The 15,209-nt window shown below is 44.2% G+C and overlaps 1 protein-coding gene across 1 annotated transcript in view; it reads right to left on the reverse strand.

Moving 5' to 3' along the window:
* The window catches only part of LOC309556628 (scinderin-like), a gene marked incomplete at both ends in the record, with an annotated part of 86,130 nt that overhangs the window by 10,004 nt on the left and 60,917 nt on the right, over nucleotides 1-15,209 (reverse strand). Inside the window, 3 exons of the mRNA XM_082259061.1 lie at nucleotides 6,300-6,421; nucleotides 7,540-7,717; nucleotides 11,560-11,730. Of these exons, the coding sequence (XP_082115187.1) occupies nucleotides 6,300-6,421; nucleotides 7,540-7,717; nucleotides 11,560-11,730 (471 nt within the window). The remainder of the gene's footprint in view (nucleotides 1-6,299; nucleotides 6,422-7,539; nucleotides 7,718-11,559; nucleotides 11,731-15,209) is intronic.

Below are 15,209 nucleotides of genomic sequence, written 5' to 3' on the forward strand. Positions count from 1 at the left end.
AGCAGAACACAAACTGGTCTATAACTTTCTTTAGAACTTGCAAAGATATGAGGTTACTTTCAGTTTAGGTCTAATATAAAGAATACTGGTACTAGAGAACACATTTAGACCAGGGCCATCTTTATTCTTGATTGGACTCTGGGCAAAAATGTTCTTGGGTCCTCTTGAATCCACTTATCAACTATTTGGGGGCTCAAGGGGCAGCTGCTTTGGGCCCCACAACAATGACTAGACCCGGGGCAGCTGCCCCTTTTGCCCTGTGTTAAAGACAGCCCTGATTTAGACTAATCAACCTTCTGGAAAACTTGGAAGGAAAAGTTTTCATATACTGCATAGGGTTGTTATTCAGTAAGGACAGGTTTGTTAAATATTAAACAATCATAGGAAAAGACAATCTGGTCCATGAATATCTGTAGAATTTATAAAGATAAGAGGCACCTTTCAGAGGCCTGGTATAAGGAAAGTTGTCAAACCCATTAACTCCTGTAGAACTTATGAAGATAAGAGATAACTTTCACTTTAGGCCAGACATAGAAAGAAAGAATCCCCAAAGAACACGTTGACCCAGGGCCGCCAATAGGGGGGTACCACCGGGCCTCCTCTAGGGGGCCCAGACAAAAGGGGGATTGGTGCAGCGAAATGGGAGGACAATTACAGAACAACACACTGTGTCTGTGTCTCTCCTTCCAGCAGCTGAAAGCTGGTTTTTCCCCCTCTCCCTTCCACTGGCTTTTAGCTGCTGGAGGGAGAGACACAGTGCATTGTTCTGTAATTGTCTTTCCGTCCCGCTGCACCAATTCCCTTCTCTGGACTGCCCACATCTGATTCCCCCCCTGTGTGCCCAGGCCCACTTCACCCCCCTGCAGTGCAGCTCGTTTCCCTCTCCCTCTCCGACTGCTGCGGTTGCACAGGCGGATGGAGAATGGGGGATCAGTTCATTTTCTGAATTGGACACAGTGAGGGATCAGTACCGATCGCTCCTGTGTCCATTCATAACTGAGCATAGTAAAATGTGTCACACTGTGAACAGTGGCCTCTGTGCCCTGTCCATTCATCTTCAGTCAAAGTCAAAGCTCAAGTCAAGTCAAAGCTACTTTATTGTCAATTCTTCCACATGTACAATACATACATACAGAGAATCGAAATTACATTCTGTCCAAATGAGGCTACAGAGAAAGGAATTGAAGAATCTGTGTCCTCAATTCCTTTCTCTGTCTCAAAGATGTTATGTCAGGGGTCTGTTTAGACCCCCAATATTTCATCCACCCCCCCCCCCCCCCCAACAGTGTTGTAAAAACAAAGATCTAAAATTTAAATACAATTATTTGTTTAATTTTTAAAAATATGAAATAAAAAAAAAAAAAATGTTTTAAATGTTTTAATGTAATTGGGGGGGGGGGGGGGAGAGGAGTCTCAGATAGGCTGTACGGGGCACCGTGATTTCTAACGGTAGCCCTGCATTGACCCAAGAACATTGAAATGTTTTAACACAGGTTTGTTAAGCAATAAGGCCGTGTTTGTTGTGCTGTGGGGATTGGTTTGTTAGTAGTAGTAGTGTAACGACAGGGAAACACATTCTTGTTAATGAACTTTTGTAGAACTTGTAAAGATAAGAGGTTTCTTTCACTTTAGACCTGACATAAAAAAAACAATCACTAGAGAATACTGATTATGTTGACTCATCAACTTCTGGAGAACTTCTGGAGAACTTCTGGAGAACTTGGAAGGGAAAGTTTTGACATGCTATGTAGTAAGCAATCACGTTGAAATACAAACGGGTTCATCAACTTCTGTAGATTTTAGAAGGGCAAGCGACTAATATTCTGTTTTTAGGGTTAAATTAGACCTTTCATAAAAGCTCACAGTCTCTCACCTCCAAATACAAATGGCTTAAAAAGCTGGTTAGAATGTAAATTTGTGCAGAAAAAAAAACAAAACCTTGGCTCAGTTTAACCGCTTGCCGGTCAGCCCCGTGCAGGCAAAGTGACGTATGGGTACGTCAGTCGCCTGTGAGCCAATAGGGGGCGCGCGCGTTCACGGACACCTCCGCGCGAGTGACCGGCGGACCCGATGTCCGCCAGTCACTCGCGATCGTCAGTTACAGAGAGAGAAAGGCAGGCGGCTGATGTAAACAAAGCCGCCTGTCATTCTCCCCTGTGTAACAGCAGAGATCATACGGTCCTGCTATGTAGGATCGTAGATCTCTGCTGTTACATGAAAAGCCACATCCCACAACAGTAAGAAGCACGCCCCTAGGGACACACTTAACCCCTCCTTCTCCAATAAAGTTAACCCCTTCCCTGCCAGTGTAATTTTTACAGTAACAGTGCATATGTATAGCACTGATTACTGTAGTAATGTCACTGGTACCCCCAAAAGTGTAAAAAATGTCAGTCAAGGGTCCGATCTGTCCGCCGCAATGTCGCAGTCCCACAAAAAAAAAAATCGCAGATTGCCGCCATTACTCGTTATAAAAAAAAATGACAAAAATCTTTCCCTTAGTTAGTAAACACAATAACTTTTGCGCAAACCAATCAAAATACGCTTATTGCGATTTTTTTTTTACCAAAAATATGTAGCGGGAAACAAATTGGCCTAAAATGTTAAAAAAAAAAATAGATTTTTGAATTTCATAAAATTTTGTGAAAAATTTGAAAAATATTGTTATTTTTTCAAAATTGTCGCTCTTTTTTTGTTTATAGCGCAAAAAAATAAAAATCGCACAGGTGATCAAATACCACCAAAAGAAAGCTCTGTTTGTGGGAATAAAAAGGACATCAATTTCATTTGGGTACAGCGTCACACGACTGCGCAATTGTCTGTTAAAGTCACGCAGTGCCGAATCGCAAAATAGGCCCTGGTCTTTGAGCAGCCAAATCCTCCGGGGCTTAAGTGGTTAAGCAATAAGGCCATGTTTGTTATGCTGTAGGGATTGGTTTGTTAGTAGTAGTGTGTAATGACAGGGAAACACATTGAACTTTTGTAGAACTTGTAAAGATAAGAGGTTTCTTTCACTTTAGACCTGACATAAAAAAACAATCACTGGAGAATACTGGATATGTTGACTGATCAACTTCTGGGGAACTTGGAAGGGAAAGTTTTGATATACTGAATAGGTTTATTATGTAGTAAGCAATCATGTGGAAATACAAATGGGTTCATCAACTTCTGTAGATTTTAGAAGGGCAAGCCACTAATATTCTGTTTTTAGGGTTAAATTAGACCTTTCATAAAAGCTCACAGTCTCTCACCTCCAAATACAAATGGCCTAAAAAGCTGGTTAAAGTGTAAATTTGGGCAGAAAAAAAAAAAAACCTTGGCTCAGTTTAAAACATTTCCCAGAAGTAAGGGTGACATAACATCGTTAATGTTATGCTATCCTATTTATCCATTGCTAACCCTTCAGCCCTGTACACACGGGCCGAATGTGGGCTAAAATTAGCCAGTACAGTAGAAACCGGCCGACATTTAGCCCGTGTGTACAGATTCCTTGTCCGACAGAAGCCTATTTCACAACCAGCCTCCGTCGAACAAGCATGCTGGAAAATCAGCAGATATCAGATTAGCGCTCTAAAGCGGGGTACACACTAGTAAAAAACCTGCCGAAAATTCCCGCCCGATGTGAAATCGTCCGATTTTCGCCTAGTGTGTACACAACTTTCGGCAGCCGATGCCGACATTTTCAACGAAAAAAAAAACGCAGGGACAAACACCAAAATTTTGTTCGTCCGTCCCCAGACGACCGATTTTCGTTTAATGTGTATGCAGTACGTCCGTGAAAAATCGGATACGAAAGACCGCGCATGATCTGAAGTTGCTGACAACCCGGAAGTCTAGGAACAAATGTGCCAAAAAAAAAGAAAAATCGGACGAGAAATTTCGTGAACATTTATGCGCTGTCGACTAAAAACGGTAATGAACGCTGAGAAGACAGAGAAAAATCGGAGGATATTTCGTCCGATTTTCGTCAAGTGTGTACGAGCCTTTAGTCAATGGCTGCAAGCGCTGACTGGTGTGTTCTAGTGGAATAGGGGAGGCAGCCTCCCTGTCAGAACACAATAGCACAGTTGGGAGATCACAGTACTACCATCGTATAGTTAGTACAGTGAGCTCCTCAGTTTTTTTTTATTCAGCCCACTGGGTTCAACGAAAGAAAACTGCCTGTGTGTACTAGGCATTAGTCAACCTTAATCAACCCCTAATTTGCTCCTCCCCCACCCCCCTTCTCCTGCTAGCAATTATTTGCAGATTTCTAATTTTTCCTTTTTTTTTTTTCCTATTTATTATATTTTACTTTTTAACTTTATTACAGTTTTTTTTTAAAAAACGGCGTATTTGCATACAGCCGTTTTTTAAATTTGCCGCCTTTTGCAGCACAGTAACCTGGAAGTGACGTCATGGACGCCGCCTCCGGGTTACGTCATCGGAGACCCGATCAAAGCCATTTCCGGCTTTGATCGGGACTCCATCCAGCCGGCAGACGCGTCGGCTGGGTGCTTGGGGCTCCCGGTGGGACGGGAGCCCCGAGCAAAGTCACGGAAGGCGGCGGGAGGGGGAGGGGGCGGGGGCGTCCCCTCCCGCTCACCCGGGTAACGATCAAAAGGCTCCCGAGCCGCATCGGTTGTTACTGACGGAAAGCCGACCGTCGACTGTAAACCACGGTACCGGGATGGTGTCTCTAGCTAGAGGCATCATCCCGGTATACCCCCGCAAAGTTTGCAGACGTAGTCCTACGTCACTTTGCGGTAAGTGGTTATTATTTCAACTTCAGTTTTGTTCTTTTTTTTTTTTTCTTAGTGACGTTTTTAAAAACAAATTGCAAAATTGAAAAGAAAGCACACACATTTTATTTAATTTGTAAATAGCCTTGCCATGCTTTGAAATAGAAACTGAAGCTTATCATCTTTACAAATAGACCAAATTGTGCACTTTTTATCTGAAGTGGCACTAGTTTTTTCATTATTTTAAAAACACAGTTCAAATAAAAAAAATAAAAAAAAATTAAATTTTGTTACATCTTTTGCCTAGAGATTGTATAGACGCTAAATAGATTTTAGCAAGGCAATATTACCAAGAAAAAGATAAGAAAATATATATTTGTATAAGTAATATATACAGTTATAAGTAATATATACATGTAGCACAATTCCCAGCAGTTTTGCTGGATATGGGTCCCCCTGGGTCACCGGGTGCAACAAAAGTACCCCTGTGCATGTTCCTTCAAGTGTGAGCACTGAGACAAGAACCAGTCCAGTATCTTTGGGTTTTTTGTATTTATTTGGTAACTTGGATGGGAGAAGGGATGAGTGGGATACTCCTTTGGCTCAACTATGCACAAATTGCTATGGACAATCGAATAATGCAGATTGGCGCTGACTTGACGCTGGCTGGATGCCGGTCAACGCCGTTTAAGGCTGGTTAACGCTGAACTGACTTTTGACTGCTTTCCTGAATAAAGAAGTCCTCTTTAAGCTCCCTCAAGCACTTCTTGCTGAGGTAGCTACTTGTATACACTGCTGCACTGCTGAACACTTCAGAGCCCGCACCGGCGCCCCCTTTCTCTCTCTTATCTTCAAGGCTTAGACACTGGCACCCCCTTTCCTAAGCCTTCTCTACTGGTTAGCTGGCTCCCGGATCCCTTTGACCTTCTGGAGTGGTCCCCTCTCCTAGGCAGACCCCTGGGCAGTTTCAAGTACTCAACACTGTTTTTCCCCGAAACTCCAGCACCGGAAGCTCCACTCGGTCCACAGCACTCTGGATCCCTCCTCTGCAGCCCAGCTCAAACTTCGTCCTCTAGGCCGACTGCCCAGGACACCTTCTCCAGCTCTGACAGGAGGAGAGACAGCCGTCAGCCTCCTCCTGGGACTCTGCTTCCCTTAGACTTATAACCCATCCCAGGGTGCATTGCGGCAAACTCCGCCCACTGAGACAGCTATAAGCCCTGATGCGCTATTGGCTAGGTTTCCTCCACTGTCCAATAAGAGCCCTCATTGGCTCAACAGACCACACCTGGAAACGTGACAGCCCAACTAAATGATCAGGCCTCCCTGATAAGCAGACAGGGCCACGTATATGCTTTTCCTAGCACCTACCTAGGAGGGTGCTACATGCAGTATATATATATATATATATATATATATATCCTGTAGTTTTTGTCATAATGCTAACTTTGCTCTGAGCCTCTATGAATAACCTCTGGTTACCCAGTTGTGGGTTTGGTCTCCTGTGATTTAATCTGCTTCTTCAAATTGCATTCTAGCTCTAAATCAAGTATGATTTGACAAGAAGATTGGACTTACCAGGAAGCGCCCAGTTTTATTGGAGCATCCAAAAAGTTTTGGCGGATTATCATCCAACTGCGTTTCCAGGAGAGGAGAAGTTTGATATTGCTTTTTACCCCCCAGACTTTTCCAGAATGCATCTGTAGGGATCAAGAACAAACCATACTATATGTAGGACTGCTGGATATTACACTTTCGGGTCCCCTTGGGTTACCGTTAGCAACACTGACATTCACAATTTAACACTTTACTTCTTGGCTCAGTCAATGATCAGTCCAGGGGTTTGTAGTTGTTTTTGGGGTTTTATTTTAAATAGGGATGGGAGAAGGGAATAGTGGGATACTCCAGATTAACTATGCATAAAATTGAGAGGACATCTATCTGTAGATACAGCCACGCTGTTGATCCACCTTGTCACTAGATGGATTTAGGGTTAAGTCTCTTTCCCGATGACTTTATGAACTACTATTATATTTAGGACACTCATAGTATCCCCTTTCTTGGCCTCTGACACCCGTCCACTGACTATCCGACTCCGGGCTGGCCCCCCTCAGGTCAGGCCCCTTGACACAATCCCCTGTACTCATGATACTGTTTTTCTAGGGTCTCCAGTGTCTTTCCCTCAGTCAGCTTTCCTGGACCTCTGTGTTCAGCTAGGTTCCTCTGGCCCTCAGGATGACCTTCTGATGCCACGTGCCACTGATACAGAAGAGGAGGCAGCCGCCAACCTCCCTCCGGGACTCTCCTCACCAGCCAAAGACTGTTCCTGGCTTTTTTACAGTATTCCAGAATGCACCGAGACAGTCTGTCTCTGCCAATCACCAGGACTGTATCAAAGCCTATGTACCCATTGGTTAGGTTTCCTCCCACTGTCCAACATGCCTCCCTATTGGACCAGTGTGAAACACTCTCTAGACATAATGAATCACATACTGAGCACACTGAACAGACCTCACTCACAGATCCTCCTCTCTGCTAGACAGAAAGCAATATAGATTTGCCTGCTGCTCCTCTGATAGGCCGACAGAGCCAAAAACTATACTCTCTCACTAGCACCTACCTAGGAGGGGGCTACATATATAACATACTCAGAGGGGTATGTTTAAATAAGCTACTTGGCTATAGACAGAGGTCTTAAGGTTCCTGAGGCTCTGTTACCATGAAAACCCTAACAATGAACTTCTCATATTTTGTTCACTACAATAAAACAAAAAATTGACTTTAAAATATCTAAATTCAACTATTAAATTGTACTGACCTGGCTCCTGCCCTTCAGGCACTTTTGTGGCGTTATACTTAAGAAATTTCACCAGATATTCCGCTCCCTTTATCTCTTCCTCATTTGCACCCTTTCCGATCCACATCATGGCAGAGTTATTTTGTAGTTTCAGGACGAAAGCATCATTGGCATTTAAAGAGCTAGCATCGGCATTAACCTGCAATACAGAAAGTCAATCGAGTGAACCTGCTGTTTTTCTGTAGATGGGTGACATACAAGGCTCATTTCACATTCAGGAAATTTGTGTTTGCAATTGTTTTTCGTTCCATAATAAATGTTTAAGTAGTGCTAATCCCTCGCGCTAATAAAATATTCATGATAATAATCAAAATTCATTAAATACTCTGCCAATGTTGTGTCAATTGGTCTAATAATGCTGCAACTTAAATTAACCACTTAAGCCCCGGAGGATTTGGCTGCTCAAAGACCAGGGCCTATTTTGCGATGACTTTAACGGACAATTGCGCGGTCGTGCAACAATGCAGTGTATCCAAATGAAATTGACGTCCTTTTTTCCCCACAAACAGAGCTTTCTTTTGGTGGTATTTGATCACCTGTGCAATTTTTACTTTTTGTGCTATAAACAAAAAAAGAGCGACAATTTTGAAAACGTAATATTTTTCACATTTTTTTTATATGAAATTCCCCCCAAAAAAATGTAAAAATCAATTTTTTTTTAACATTTTAGGCCAATTTGTTTTTTGCTACATATTTTTGGTGAAAAAAATTGCAATAAGCATATAATGATTGGTTTGCGCAAAAGTTATTGCGTTTACTAACTACGGGAAGGATTTATGTAATTTTTATTGTTTTTTTTTTTAACTAAAATGCGATTTTTTTTGGCGGGACTGCGATATTGCGGCGGACAGATGGGACCCTTGACTGACATTTTTGACACTTTTGGGGGTACCAGTGACATTACTACAGTAATCAGTGCTATAAATATGCACTGTTACTGTAAAAATGACACTGTCAGGGAAGGGGTTAACTTTATTGGTAAACAGTGGGTTAAATGTATCCCTAGGGGCGTGATTCTAACTTTGGGGGGGCGTGTGGCTTTTGATGTAATCACATAGACATACGATCCTACATAGCAGGATCATACAGTCTCTGCAGTTACACCAGGGAGAATGACAGGTGGCTTTGTTTACATCAGCCGCCTGCCTTTCTCCCTCTCCAGCGGGAGATCGCGAGTGGCCGGCGGACATCGGAGCCACCGGTCACTCGCGCGGGGATGTTAGTGAACGAGCGGGGGTGGGAGGCTCGTGGGCGAGCGACGTAGCCGCAGTAAATAGTCGTGCGGCGGTCGGCAAGTGGTTAAAATAAAATCACCAATTTAGTGTACATAAAATCAAATTCCTACACCAAGTTGTGCATAAAGTGATTCAAATAAAAATATATATGATTATGATTCCACAAATATTATATGACATAAAATTCATTCATATAAATAACGTGAAAAAAAATATATTTTTCCCCTTTTTTCACATTTTTTTTTTCACTTTATTTATATGAATTAATTTTATGTCATATAATATTTGTGGAATCATAATCATATATATTTTTATTTGAATCACTTTATGCACAACTTGGTGTAGGAATTTGATTTTATGTACACTAAATTGGTCATAATAAATGTTTATCTGGATTTTTTCCCAAGAGCTCCCTCAACATCTTCTTCCCATGCTCGCCTCCAGGACTTCTTCAGAACCTCTTCCATTGTCTGGAATTCCCTACTCCATAGCTGTCCGATTATCTCCTACCCTGCTGGTCTTTAGGCAATCCCTAAAAATGCATTTATTCAGAGAATCCTACCACACCTCCACCTAAAAATTGCACCTCCATAAGCTCATACCCCACAGTTCTTACCTTTTGTACCACCGTTCCCTCCCTTTTTAGATTATAAGCTCCACAAGCAGGGCCCTCCTAATCTTTGGTGCAATATAAATACTGCATAATAATATTTTTTTTCTAGGCAATTTATTGGTACAGTGTAAGCACATAACAAGAAGTAAAGCCACATCCATAAGAGTTCAAAAGGCACTAAAAAAGTTTAAAGGCTGCACGGTACAGTAAATCACATGTCAAATACGAGATAACCTTTTTGTACAGATATCCCAAGATGATGTCCATTTCCATATGGGCTATTCCCACAACATCATCTCCAAAGGAAGTCTAGGGTCTGAGCAATAGAGACATGAAGATCCGAAGATACTGTACTCCAGGGTATGTGTCAACTAGAATCCTTGAGCTCTCAAGAGGTGGGTCACTGTGCATGTGTGTTTGGAAGGTAGGCATGGAATGCAGACGAAACATGGAGAGAAGGTGGCAAACGTGGATCGAAAGAAACATATGAGTGAGGGGCAAACATTTGCCATTTTAGTTCTCCTGTAATAAAACGGCAGATTAACATGTCTGCAGAGGTCTTCAATCACAAGGGTAGTTATATCAATCATGGCATCCCTCCAAATCAGCCTTTCTCAAAACTAAAGTCCAACACAAAGTAGCTGCCCACACAGGGAGTTTTCACCATCAAAACAGGCACTGTAAAAATAATAACCAAGCCATCTGGCTTCCTCTCTTAAAAGGAGACCTGAGCTATACCCAAGCCTGTCATAATAGGTGTGCAAACCTCACCTGCACACACAGCCTGCCGGTCTTCTTTAAGATCCGGACACTGGATTGGAGACTTCTTCTGTCCCAAAGCTCTTTGAAGCCTCCTGACTCTAGAACGCAATCTAGGAATACCAAAACCCGGAGAAAACCACAGTAATAGTCTTCTCCACTCTAACTCAATACTCTGGAGCCCCATACAGGGCCATCTTACCGAATGGGCATGCTGGGCAGTTGCCCCGGGGCCCCACTGGCCTGAGGGGGCCCCAGCGACCCAGCCCCAGCCAAGCATTAGTCCCGATTCCCGTGTGCATCCCGCCACCGAACTAAGCAGGTAGCAAGTGCCTGTTGGCCATGCGCTGCTGTCAGGCCACTTGGGCCGTGGAGGGGGAGCCCACAACTGCAGGAATGCCTGTCTGCCTCCACGGGAACAGGCGCACACAGGACAGTCGAGTCTGACTCCCGTCCTTGTGTGTGTTCACTGGAGCCAGCTGCCCAACTTGGAAGCTGTCATTAGCCTGGCACTGCTGTACCAATAAATATCGCCTTATCGATAATTTGCATTTTTATTCTCGTGGGTGATTGTGTAGGCGGGGCCCCAATGCAGTGCACTGCCCGGGGCCCTTTAACACTCTTAAGATGGCACTGGCCCCATAGTCTGCATTTGTGTGAACCCTGTGTGGCAGGGTTAGATAGTGGCAGGGCCTTGTACTGTCACACTACCCTGACCACTAATGCAAGGTGGCATGTCTATACCAATTACTTTTATTGGGGGGCACCACAATTTTTACTGTCTGCTTTTCTTTTACTTCACTTCTTTTCACTTCATTTCAAAACTTTTACTGAAAATGCTATTGTATAGAGCAGGGGGGGGGGGTGTAAAGATGATCTGCCCAGTGTTTTAAATGTTATGTATGCCATATTTTTATTCCTGTAATTAATATACAATATTCCAAAATTTAGTAAGCATGCTAATGTAATCTGTGAAATGTCTGAATAAGTATTTTTGACAAGGGTTCCCTAAAGGGTAAAAAAAGTTAACAAAGGCTGATCTAGATGTACATGCTCCCAGTCCACAGTCTACCAAAGGGTGGTGTACCAAGCCACCTAAGGGGTGATGCCTACTATTGCATGTTGGGTATTTGCCTCTCTACTCCTTCTGATCTTCTGTGGGGCCTGTCTCAACCAACTCACTCAAAGTGAGTTTTGCATTTACATAAATGTTTAGCATTCCTTACTCTATAGGAATGCAAAACCTGCTTGAATTAGAACAAATGCACATTAGAAGGCCAACTGTGGGTTAAATATGCTTACTACTGAATTCCGAATGATCTCAGAACCGTGAAATTGATGTCAAACTGATGCCATTGAGAAAGGTTTATTTACCTCATTGATCCTTGTAATGGATCCCAAATTCTTCCGCACTTGAAATAGTCGTACTGCTGGAGGTGGAGCTTGGCTGCCTTTCCTTGAGCTTCCATCTTTGTATACGATGAGGGGTTTGTCTTTGAATATGGCCAGCAAATGAGGAGGCTCCTTTCCTTGGACAACTCGAGTCTGAAAATGAGGGATAAAAATGAAATATTGTAATCTGTTTTTTGGAGTTAATACCACAAATGGCACCCGTCACATTAATCAGTTCTAGCAAACAAGTAGAATGAACAAATGAGCCTACTGATGTATTCCATATTGGACCAGTTTGTATAGATCAGCAAGCAATCTGCTAGACAAGCCTTTTTCAACCAGGGTGCCCAGGCTGGTGAGTACCAGTGTGCAAAAGTGTATTTGCTTTGGAAGAAAAATATTGCCTCTAACGTTGAACCCCTTTCCTTTTTCAACTGGGATGCCCAGGCACCCTGGGGTGCAGTGCTGTATTTTGGCCTAGGCCAACAAGGCCCAGGCCTAGGGCGGCACTTTGCAGGGGGGTGTCAAAAAAGCCGCCCCCCCCCTCCACCTTAGACTCTATTGGCCACTGATTGCTAGAGCTGCCTCTCTCACCCCCTCTCTCTCTCTTTCTCTCAGCCCCCTCTCTCTCTCTCTCTCTCTCACACACCCTCTCTCTCTCTCTCTCTCTCACACCCCCTCTCTTTCTTTCTCCCACCCCTCCCCCTCTCCCCCCCCTCTCTCTCACCCCCCTCAATCTCTCCCTCACATTCCCCTCTCTTTCTCTCTCTCATCCCCCCTCTCTCTCTCATCCCCCTCTCTCTCTAATCCCCCTCTCTCTCTCTCATCCCCCTTCTCTCTCTCTCATCCCCCTTCTCTATCTCTCTCACCCCCCCCTCTCTCTCTAATCCCCTCTCTCATTTCCCCTCTCTCTCTCACCTCCTCTCTCTCTCTCTCTCTCTCTCTCTCAGCCCCCCCCCTCTCTCTCTCTCTCTCTCTATTACCCCCTCTCTCTCTCGCCCCTTCTCTCTCTCACCCCCTCTCTTTCTTTCTCCCACCCTTCCCCTATGTCCCCCCTTTCTCTCACCCCCGCTCTCTCTCCCTCACATCTCCCTCTCTTTCTCTTTCTCACCCCCCTCTCTCACCCCCCCTCTCTCTCTCTCACCCCCCTTCTCTATCTCTCTCTCTCTCACCCCTCTCTTTCATCCCCCTCTCTCTCTGCCTCTAATCCCCTCTCTCATCTCCCCTCTCTCTCACCCCCTCTCTCACCTCCCCCCCTCTCATCAGCCCTCTCTCTCTCTCAACCCCCCTCTTTCTCTCCCTCCCTCCCTCACCCACCCCCCCCTCTTTCATCCCTCCTCTCTCTCTCCCTCCCTCACCCACCCCCCCTCTATCTCATCCCTCCTCACTCTCTCTCTCTCCCTCTGTCACCCACCCCTCTCTCTCTCTCCCACCCCCTCTCACCCCCCTTGTGAGATCTCAGGGATTCATGCTGGGACTTGTAGTCCTTCAATTTAGGAGGGAGTCACATCCATTAAAAATGAAGCAGTGGGGCAAATTTACATAGGGGGGGGGGGGGGGAGAGGGGCGCCCAATTCTAGTCTTGCCTAGGGCAGCACAAAACCAAAATACACCACCACTGGGGTGCCTTCAGGTTTCTTCATGGGTGTCTTGCCAATATGCCTACAAAATTTATCAGAATTATATGTAAGCCATTGGGTGAATAAAGCCTCCTTTTAGTTACGCAAAGCCACAGGTTTTCATTATGCACCATACAACCTTCCAGCCGCCCGTATCCTAACAGACTCTTTCTTTCAGGCTTTGGCCAGGGAGGATGTATGTTTAGTTGTCTTTACCCTCCCAGGCTTGCTGCCTGGGGGATAACACACATCTTCTGGAAGAGTGTCCCGAGAGGTAAGAGCTTGGTAAGAGGTCTGGTGGCTTATCCAGGGAGTTCTGGTCTGGCATAAAAGGTCCTTTTCTGTACTGACTGTAAGTAGGATTTCAAATCTTTGTATGGTCTTTTTTGGATATCCTGTTCCCTAATCCATCCATTTCATGGTTTTTCATATCAAATAAACTCTGTTAACTCTTCCAAAAGTACTTGCGCTCAATTCCTTAAAACTTACAGAAGGTTAGGAATCCAAACTTGAGGTTAAATATCAACCCACCAGACCACTGGGAATCCCTAATGACCACTATAAGGTAGTAAGGGGGTGCTACATTACTGCTATCCTGGGTTCAGTTAGAGCGTTTCCCTTGACTTATTCTCATGGTTCACCAGATAGGAAGTGATGGAAAATCCTCAGCAGGGACAAAGGTCTGTTTTTTACACTAGACACTTATGAACCCATTACCAAGAATAAATGTTGTCTTATTGACAAACAAGAGTGACCTCTTCCCCTAAAGATGTCTGCCTACTGACGAAACGCATCAGGTGGGGACTGGTTAGTAGGGATTGACTGATTATCTGATTATCAGTCGGCTGATATTCACTTTTGCCGATATATCTGTATCGACCCCGGAACTGGCTGATATTACCAATATTCCAAATATTGATCATGTAAGGGTAAAATTATGTCACATGGCATAATTCCATTTACAAATGTTATTGAACATACACACTTGAAATGCCACTCACATATGTACAAAAGATATAAGCAATTCCACATTAGCAGATCTGCTGGCAGATCGGTATCTCTCACCCCATTGCCATAAGTGATACCCGGGTGATACCGCTCCGTTCGGCATCCACTCAATACCGCTCCATCTCCCACCCACCCAATACCGCTCCGTTTCTCACCCACGGGGCATGACCACGTGACCTTTGAGATCGCATGCCGGATAGAGCGGTATCGCCCGGGTGTTACTTACGGCAAGTGGGTGAGAGACGGAGCGGTCACAGGTGGGTGGGAGACGGAGTGGGTGACAAACGGAGTGGGTGAGAGGCAGCAAATAATCCATATACTCACCTACCACAACAAACTCTGCACAAGCCGTAATATCAGCATATGACATCATCAAAAACCCCGGGACACAGTAGGGAGCAGACACACCCCTTCCTTCCCTCCTTTTGCTCCAGGCTAATCACAGAATCATTGCCAAAATGGCTTACCTGTTGCTGCCCTGGGCCATTATTAAAGCTGGAAAGAATTCGGGGACACATTCTTTTAACTGGGGATGTGATCAAGGACATTTTTTTCTGGGGACCACCCCCTAAAATTGGGAAACCAGGGACGTCTGGTCCTCCTACTCTGCAGGGGATGGATGGGGCTTAGAACCAAAGATTCTTGCCATACAGTTTTGTAGACATGGATTGAAGGTCATTCCATCAAAAATATATTTCCTGTCTTCCAAAGGACAGGACAGAATATTTCCATTTGGAAATTATCATAAAAAAAAAAAAAAGACAAACCATTGTAAAATCCTTCCTGCAGCTTTGTGAATGGTGTTTTGTTTAAGATAACAGCTCTTTATTTTACTATTGACCTATAACCCATCTGTCCAGGTTACAGCAAATTATATTACGGTAATGCTGCCCTGTCAGCTGTCACTGGTTTTGTGCCAACCTTTTTACTTCATTGTAAACAATCTTATCAAGGGACGACACGAGCCACGACGATCAATAAATATTCTCTGAGGGTGAAGCAGTG

This window comes from Pelophylax lessonae (assembly GCF_965119305.1).
Source record: "Pelophylax lessonae genome assembly, chromosome: 5".
Classification (NCBI taxonomy): Eukaryota; Metazoa; Chordata; class Amphibia; order Anura; family Ranidae; genus Pelophylax; species Pelophylax lessonae.